Here is a 9,326-nt window from a genome sequence, read left to right on the forward strand (position 1 = left end):
GAAGAAGGAGAGATGAGGCCATAGAGAATGACTGATATTGAGAAAAACACAGAGAGGGAAATTAGATCTAATATATATTATGCACTTGTCATTTTTACTTTAAAAAAATTTAATGCACCTATGCATTGTGGGTAAGCAACATAGACTAGAGAACGCTTCTCAATAAAAAAACACATGCTTATGATCTTGAAAAAGACATTTTTCCATTTTTTTTATTTGCAAAGTAAAAGGGATCTATCCATTAAATTCTGAGATGTTTTCTAACAAAACATATTTGAGTTTCTCTCAGGTCTCACACTGAAGAACTCTGTTATTTTTCTAAAATGATAACACCACAAACAATCTATATTCTTGTCCATCAAGCTAATGATTGATTAACTACTAAGGAAAAGTCCAGTTGAAACAAATGAAATTAAAATCACTCTGACTTTCCTAAATTCCTCATGCCCCAGTGTGTCCCATTCACTAACTTTTGTGAAAATCTCCACAATGTTGTCAATTAATTAAAAACATTCTTTTAGAAAACATATACTTTGGAGGAAAAAACAGACAAGGTCTACCATTACAAAATTTGGGGCTGGATAAAGGCATAAAATTAAGACCATACTGATCAGCTAATTTCCCTTTACTATATTATACTAACAAATAGAATATTGAAAAATGAAGAATACATTACTTACCAGTTGCATCTTTGCTCACACCTGAAGGATGGGTGAAAGAGATAAACAGAGAAAGAGAAACACAAACAGAAAAGTAAAATTAGCTTCTCTGGATTGTCCTTTACATAAATTTTGAATGCTTCTATTAATTGGTCTATCGTTGAGAATATCTAGGCTTCTTAATATTGAGAAATACACACTGAATCATTGGATAAACTATATTGATCAGGGCATTGTCCTTTAAAGGGTTTATTTAAAAACCTTTCAAAAGACACTTTCTTCTTTTTCAATCTCTCAAGTAACAGGGATCTTTCCATATAATCTCTGGGATTTTATATAATCTAATCATATTTGTTTTGAACACAGGTCTTACAATTATGATCACTGTGATCTTTAATAATTGATCTCATCACTATGGATCAATTTTCTTATAGATAAAATTATGGACTGATCAGCCACTAAGGACACTTTCAACATTAAATCTATAAGACTAAGATCATATTAACTTCCCCTACATGCAGTATGACCCAGTGCTTCCCATTCACTGATTTTTTTCAAAGTTTTCATTATTATGTCAATTAGTAAAAAAAAAAAAAAACCCTGTTAGAGAAAACCAATACTTCAGAGGAAAATCAAAATGGACAAAATCTCCCCTTTCTAAAAGTTGAGTTTAGATGGCTACAGTGAAAGGAAGGTCATACTGATCAAGTAATTTTTCTAAACATTTCCAATTCTTCATAATATTATCATGTGCATATCATTGGATAATTATGAAGAGGATATGACTCACCAGTTGAATCTTTGTTTATCACTGAAAATTAGAAGAAAGAGAGACAAAAACAGAGAGAACCACAGATAATTGAGAAAAACATAGAGAGGGAAAATTAGGTCCTATGTATTATCTGTCTATTTGCTACTTTTATTATGCCTCTTTTGATGCACCTATTTGCCTAAATCTTTGCCTTCTTGATCTGGAAGAAGTCACACTGAATTATGAGTTAAGTAACATAGACCAGGGGACACTTCTCAAATTACATAAGATTACTATCTTGGTGAGGACTTTTTTTCCCTTTTTTTCATTTGTAAAGCAAAAGGGATCTAGTCATTAAATTCTGAGATGTTTTCTAACAAAACATATTTGAGTTGATCTAAGGTCTTACACTGAAGAACTCTGTTATCATTCTAAAATGATAACACCACAATCTATTTACTCATCCATCAAGCTAAGAACTATTTACTAATGTCAACTCCAGTTGAAACAAATAAAACTAAAATCACCTGACTTTCATAGATACCTCATATCTCAGTGTGTCCCATTCATTGACATTTGTGAAAATCTCCCAGATGTTCTCAATAAACTAAAAACACTGTGTTAGAAAAGAAAGACTTCAGAGGACAAAACAATCAAACACTACCACTACAAAATTTGGGGCTAGATAAGGGTTTGGAATTGGGATTATAATGATCAGGTCATTTCCCTTTACTATGTAAATATTGAAAAATGAAGAGCATATTACTCACCAGTTGCATCTTTGCTCACACCTGAAGGATGGATGAAAGAGATAAACAGAGAAAGAGAAATACAAACAGACAAGTAAAATTAGCTTCTCTGGATTGTCCTTTACATATATTTTGAATGCCTCTATTAATAAGTCTATCTTTGAGAATATCCAGGCTCCTTGATATTGAGTAATACACACTGAATTATTGGATAAACTCTATTGATTAGGTCACTGAACTTTAAGGGGTTCATTCTAAAACCTTTCAAAAGACACTTCTTTTTCAATCTCTCAAGTAACAGAGATCTCTTCACATAAACCCTGAGAGTTTCTATAATCTAATCATATTTTTATTGAACACAGGTCTCACAATTATGATCACTGTGATCTTTAATAATTGATCTCATCACTATGGATCAATTTTCTAATACATAAAACTATGGATTTATTAGCCTATAAGGACATTTCCAACATTAAATTTATAAAGCAAAGATCATACTGAGTTCCCCTAATTGCAGTATGACCCAACGCTTCCTATTCGATGACTTTTTTTCAAAATTTCCTTTATTACAGCAATTAATCAGTGCAGAAACCCTGTTAGGGAAAACAAATACTTCAGTGGAAAATCAAAACGGACAAAATCTCCTCTTTGTCAAAGTTGAAGTAGACTTCTACAGTGACAGGATAGTGGTACTGCTCAGGTCATTTTCTGATAATTTTCCACTGCTATATAATTTTATCATGTGCATATCATTGGATAACGATCAAAGAGGATATGACTCACCAGTTGCATCTTTGTTCACCACTGAAAAGTCAAAGAAAGAGAGACAAAGACATAGAGAATCACAGATATTGAGAAAAATGAAGAGCGAAAATTAGCTTTTATGTATTATCCATTTGCTACTTTTACTTTGCCCTTTTAATATAACCATTAACCTAAATATTTAGGCTTCTTGGGCTTGAAGAAGGCTCACTGAATTATGGGTTAAGCAACATAGACTAAGGAACACTTTTCAAATTACATAAGCTTACAATCTTGATATAGAAATTTCCTCCCCTTTTTTTTTTTCATTTGCATAGTAAAAGAGATCTACTGATGTAAACTCAGAGGTGGTTTCTATCAAAAAATATCTAAGTTGATCTCAGGTCTCACACTAAAGATCTCCCTTATCTTTTTAAAGTGATAACACCACAAATAATTTATTTTTTTCGTCAATCAAGCTAAGGACAGACTAACTACTAAAGTCAAGTCCAGTTGAAACAAATAAAACTAAAATCACTCTGACTTTTCTAAATTCCTTATGTCCCAATATGTCCCATTCACTGACATTTGAGAAAATCTCCACAATGTTGTCAATTAATTAAAAACACTCTTTTAAGTGTAGACCACGAAATAGCATTTCCACTCCTTCTGTTACTGTCCACTTGCATTTTTGTTTTCCTTCTCAGATTATTTTTACCTTATTTCTAAATCCAATTTTTCTTGTGCAGCAAGATAACTATATAAATATATAGTAGCATTGTATTTAACATACACTTTAACATATTTAACATGTAGTGAACTACCTGCCATCTAAGAGGTAGTGGGGGGAAGGAGGGAAAAGTTGGAACAAAAGGTTTTCCAAGGATCAATGCTAAAAAATTACCCATGCATATGTCTTATAAATAAAAAACTAAAATAAAAAAAAACACTCTTGGAAAACAATTACTTCAGAGGAAAGACAGACAAGCTTTACCACTGCAAAATTTGAAACTAGATAAGGGCATGGAATTAAGGTCATATTGATCAGTTCTTTTCCATTTAGTATATAATATCAAAATATGTAAATATTGAAAAAGGAAGAAGATTATACACACCATTTGTCTCTTTGGTCACACCTGCAGAATGAGTGAAAGAAGTAAAGAGAGAAAGAGAAACACACAGAGACAGGTAAAATTAACTTCTCTGGATTGTCCTTTCCATACATTTTGAATGCCTCTTTTAAAAGGTCTATCTTTGAGAAAACTCAGGCTTCTTGATATTGAGAAACACACACCAAATCATTGGTTAAAGTATACTGATCAGGGTACAGTTCCCTAACGGATTCATTCCAAAGTCTTTCAAAAAAACTTTTTTTCAGTCTCTCAAGTAATGAGATTCTCTTCACATAAAGTCTGAGATTTTGTATAATCTAAACATATTTGCATCGAATATAGGTCTCACAATTATGATCACTATGACTTTAATAAGTGAACTCTTCGTTATGGATCAACTTTCTCATAGATAACACTATGCCCTGATCAGGCTCTAAGGACACTTCCAATATTAAATTTATAAAACTAAGATCATCCTGACTTCCCCTATATGTAGTATGACCCAATGCTTCCCATTCAATGATTTTTTTTCAAAATTTCTTTTATCACAGCAATTAATCAGTGACAAAAACCTGTTAGGCAAAACAAATACTTCAGGGGAAAATCAAAACAGGCAAAATCTCCCCTTTCTAAAAGCTTAGGTTAGAGGGCTACAGTTCCAGGAAGGTAGTACTGATCAAGTCATTTTCTGACAACTTTCCATTGCTCATAATAGTATCATGGGCATAGCATTGGATAATGATCAAAGAGGACATAACTCACCAGTTGCATCTTGGTTCACCACTGAAAAGTAGAAGAAAGTGAGACAAAGATTTAGAGAATCACAGATATTAAGGGAAATTGTAGAGAGAGAAAATTAGCTCCTATATATTTTCCATATAATACTTTTACTTTGCCACTTTTAATACACATAACTATGTAAATATTTAGGCATCTGGATCTTGAAGAAGGCTCACCTAATTATGGATTAAACAACATAGATCGTGGAATGCTTCTCAATTTACATAAGCTTATGATCTTGGTAAAGATATTTTCCCCCTTTTTTTCATTTGCAAAGTAAAAAAGATCTATTCATGCAAACTCTGAGATGTTTTCTAGCAAAACATATTTGAGTCGATCTCAAGTTTCACACTGAAGAACTTCATTATCTTTATAAAGTGATAACACCAAAAACAACTTATTTTCTCGTCCTTCAAGCTAAGGACTGACTAGCTACCAAGGTCAAGTCCAGTTGAAACAAATTAAACTAAAATCCCACTGACTTTCCTAGATGCCTCATGTTCCAGTGTCATTTGTGAACATCTCCACATTGTTGTCAATTAATTAAAAACACTTTTAGAAAATAAAACTTCAGAGGAGAAAACAACAAGCTTTATCACTACAAAATTTAGGGCTAGATAAAGGCATAGAATTAAGGTCATACAAATCTGCTCATTTCCCTTTTCTATATAATATCAACACATATAAATATTGAAAAATGAAGAAGATATTACTCACCAGTTATCTCTTTGCTCACACCTAAAGATTGGATGAAAGAAATAAACAGAGAAAGAGAAACACACAGAGAGACAAGTAAAATTATCTTCACTGGATTGTCCTTTACATCAATTTTGAATACCTCTTTTAATAGTTCTATCTTTGAGAATATTGAGGCTTCTTGATATTGAGGAATACACACAGAATCATAGGTTAAAGTACATTGATCAGAAGACTGTTCTCTAATGGGTTCATTTTAAAGCCTTGTGAAAAACACTTTCTTCTTTTTCAATCTCTCAAGTCACAGGGATCTCTCCACATGATCTCTGAGATTTTATATAATCTAATCATATTTGTAGCAAACACAGGTCTCACAAGTATGATCACAGTGACCTTTAATAACTGATATCATCACTATGGATCAATTTTCTCATAAATAAAACTATGCACTGATCAGCCTCTAAGGACTCTTCCAACCTTAAATCTATAAAACTAAGATCACACTGACTTCCCCTTAATGCGTAATGACTCAATGCTTCCCATTCACTGATTTTTTTTTCAAAATTTCCATTATTTTGTCAATTAAATAATGAAGAAAGAGGAAAAAGGGAATAAGGAAAAAAATACTTCAGAAGAGAATTAAAATGGACACAATCTTTCCTTTCTAAAAGTTGAGGTTAGATGGCTACAGTGAAAGGAATGTCATACTGATTGGGTCATTTTCCTAAGCTTTTTATGTAGCATAATATTATCGTGTGCATATCTTTGGAAAATAAAGAAGAGGATATGACTCACCAATTGCATCTTTGTTCACCACTGAAAATTAGAAGAGAGACGAGGACAGAATCACAGATATTGAGAAAAACATAGAGAAAATTAGTTCCTATATATTATCCATTTGCTACTTGTACTCTGCCTCCTTTAATGTATCTATTTGCCTAAATATTTGGTTTCTTGATCTTGAAGAATGCACACCTAATTACGAGTTACAACACAGATAAGGGAATGCTTCTCAAATTACATAAGCTTATGATTTTGGTAAGGACATTTCCCCCCTTTTTTTCATTTGCATAGTAAAAGGGATCTATCCATGTAAACTCTGAGATGTTTGCTAGCAAACCATATTTGAGTCAATCTCGGGTCTCATACAGAAGAAATCCGTTATCTTTATAAAGTGCTATCACCACAAACAATCTATTTTGTCATCCATCAAGCTAGGTACTGACTAGCTACTAAGGTCAAGTCCAGTTGAAACAAATAAAACTAAAATCCACTGATTCTCTTAGATACCTCATGTCCCAGTGCATCCCATTTACTGACATTTGTGAAACTCTCCATCATGTTGTCAATTAAATAAAAACATTTTAGAAAACAAAACTTCAGAGGACAAAACAGACAAGCTTTAATTCTACAAAATTTAGGACAAGATAAGGGCATGGAATTAAGGTCATACAGATCTGCTCATTTTCCTTTACTATAAAATATCAACACATATAAATATTGAAAAATGAAGAAGATATTACTCACCCATTGTCTCTTTCCTCACACCTGAAGGTTGGATAAAGATATAAACAGAAAAAGAGAAATACTGACACAGGTAAAATTATTTTCTCTTGTTTGTCCTTTACATACATTTTGAATACCTCTTTTAATAGGTATATCTTTGAGAATATTCAGGCTTCTTGATATTGAGGAATACACACAGAATTATTGGTTAAAGGACATTAATCAGGGGCCTGTTCCCTAATGCTTTCATCTAAAGTCTTGCAAATAACATTTTCTTCTCTTTCAATCTCTCAAGTAATGGATTCTCTCCACATAAACTCTGAGATTTTGTATAATTTAAACATATTTTTATCAAACACAGGTCTCACAGTTATGATAACTGTGGCCTTTAATAATTGATCTCATCACTATGGATAGATAAATATTTGAACTGATCAGCCTCTAAGGACACTTCCAACATTAAATTTATAAAACTAAGATCATACTGACTTCTCCTACATGTGTAATGACCCAATGCTTCCCATTCAATGATTTTTTTCAAAATTTCCTTTATTATGGTAATTATTCAGTGAAGAAACCCTATTAGGGAATACAAATATTTCAGAGGAAAATCTAAATGGAAAAAATCTGCCCTTTCTAAAAGTTAAGGTTAGATGGCTACAGTAACAGGAAGGTCATACTGATCAAGTCATTTTTCTAAACTTTTCCACTGTTACATATTATCATGTACATATAACTGGAAAATCAAAAAGAGAATATGACTCACCAGTCGCATCTTTGTTCACCGAAGGAAATTAGAAGAAAGAAAGACAAAGACAGAGAGAATCACAGATATTGAGAAAATGTAGAGAGGGAAATTAATTCCAATATATTATACATTTGCTACTTTTACTATGCCTCTTTTAATGCACCCATTTGCCTAAATATTTGACTTTGTGATCTTGAAGAAAGCACAAGGAATTGTTAAGCAACATAGATCAGGGAATGCATCTCAAATTACATAAGTTTACAATATTGGTAGAGACATTTTTCCCCTTTTTTTCATTTGCATAGTAAAAATGATCTATCCATATAAACTCTGAGATATTTTCTAGCAAAACATATTTGAGTTGATCTCAGTTCTCACATAAAGAACACCATTATCTTTATAAAATAACACCATGAACAGTCTATTTTCTTTTCCATCAAGCTAAAGACTGACTAGCTCCTAAGGTCAAGTCCTGCTGAAACAAATAAAACTAAAATTACACTGACTTTCACTAGATGCCTTATGTCACACTACATCCAATTCTTTGAGGGTTTTTTTTTAAATATCCATGATATTGTCAATTAATTTAAAACACTCTTTTAGAAATCAAAGACTTCAGAGGAAAAACAAAACAGACACTGTCTCCCACTACAAAAGTTGTGGCTGGATTGATACATGGAATTAAGGTCATACTGATCTGTAGAGAGTCACAGATGGTAGGAGAACTCTGGGTGAGATATAAGACCCTTCAGCTCCAGGGACAACTTGCTAACAACATCTGTTTCAGCTCCCCATCTCCCCTAAGGGCTCTCATCCTTCCTAAGAAGTCAGAGGGAGGCGACAAACTGTGTTGTGATTGAAGAAGAGTGATACCAGGTGGCAAAGAGTCACCTACATATAATAGCAAGTTGTTTATGTGGTCCCACTTGCACAGTATATACTTAGTGCATGCCCAGTGTTATTTTTGTTACATAAGAGTATGAGGATATAAAAGGAGGAAAGAACTTGGAATAAACAGATTCCCTATTTCCACCATCCTTGGGAGTTTTGCCTCATCATTCCTCCACTAAGATGATATATTTTAACCACCCTGGCATGGAGGCTCTAGAAAACACAGTACATTTTTGTAATGACCGCGTATTTAAAATCAGCCAGAGTCAGGAATTCAAGTTAAAAGAAAAATCTTCAATCTTTATTGAAGTGAAGAGGTGAATAAGGATCGCGATAGCAATATGGGCAAGAAAGATTGAGATAGCAATATGGGCAGCTGCAACAGGAAGCCAGCTAACAGAGGGAGATCTGAGCTGAAAGGGCCGTCACAATGGCAAATGGAAGCAGTTTCTCCTCCCCCTTCCTTTTCCACTCCCCTGCCTCCACCCACCAAAATCATCATTTCCTATACAACACATCAGGACTTGCACAAAGAGTGGGCGGGGGCCATTCTTTCTCCAAGTTTATATATTAATAGAGTATGGTCCAATTACTATTTAGCCTCATGTACTTGGGACCTCAGTACATCAACTCAAGCTCAGCCCATTACACATTTTGTCACTTGAAGACTCTCGAAAGCACACAACACCCCAG

The 9,326-nt window shown here is 33.3% G+C and overlaps 1 protein-coding gene across 44 annotated transcripts in view; it reads right to left on the reverse strand.

Annotated features, from left to right (window-relative positions):
* The window catches only part of LOC127540547 (oviduct-specific glycoprotein-like), a 55,188-nt gene extending 48,157 nt beyond the window's left edge, over positions 1-7,031 (reverse strand). For 23 of the 44 annotated variants that reach the window (XM_051965297.1, XM_051965291.1, XM_051965302.1 and 20 more), the window contains exons 1-9: positions 7,016-7,031; positions 6,284-6,304; positions 5,510-5,530; positions 4,775-4,795; positions 4,016-4,036; positions 2,943-2,963; positions 2,181-2,201; positions 1,450-1,470; positions 681-701 (exon numbers count right to left, since the gene is read on the reverse strand). In XM_051965297.1, the coding sequence (XP_051821257.1) occupies positions 681-701; positions 1,450-1,470; positions 2,181-2,201; positions 2,943-2,963; positions 4,016-4,036; positions 4,775-4,795; positions 5,510-5,530; positions 6,284-6,304; positions 7,016-7,019 (172 nt within the window). In that variant the 5' untranslated portion in view covers positions 7,020-7,031. The remainder of the gene's footprint in view (positions 1-680; positions 702-1,449; positions 1,471-2,180; positions 2,202-2,942; positions 2,964-4,015; positions 4,037-4,774; positions 4,796-5,509; positions 5,531-6,283; positions 6,305-7,015) is intronic. The other 21 variants (XM_051965305.1, XM_051965295.1, XM_051965298.1 and 18 more) reach the window with 4 other exon arrangements.
* Between the last annotated feature and the right edge of the window lie 2,295 nt (positions 7,032-9,326).

This window comes from Antechinus flavipes, chromosome 6, assembly GCF_016432865.1.
Source record: "Antechinus flavipes isolate AdamAnt ecotype Samford, QLD, Australia chromosome 6, AdamAnt_v2, whole genome shotgun sequence".
Lineage (NCBI taxonomy): Eukaryota > Metazoa > Chordata > Mammalia > Dasyuromorphia > Dasyuridae > Antechinus > Antechinus flavipes.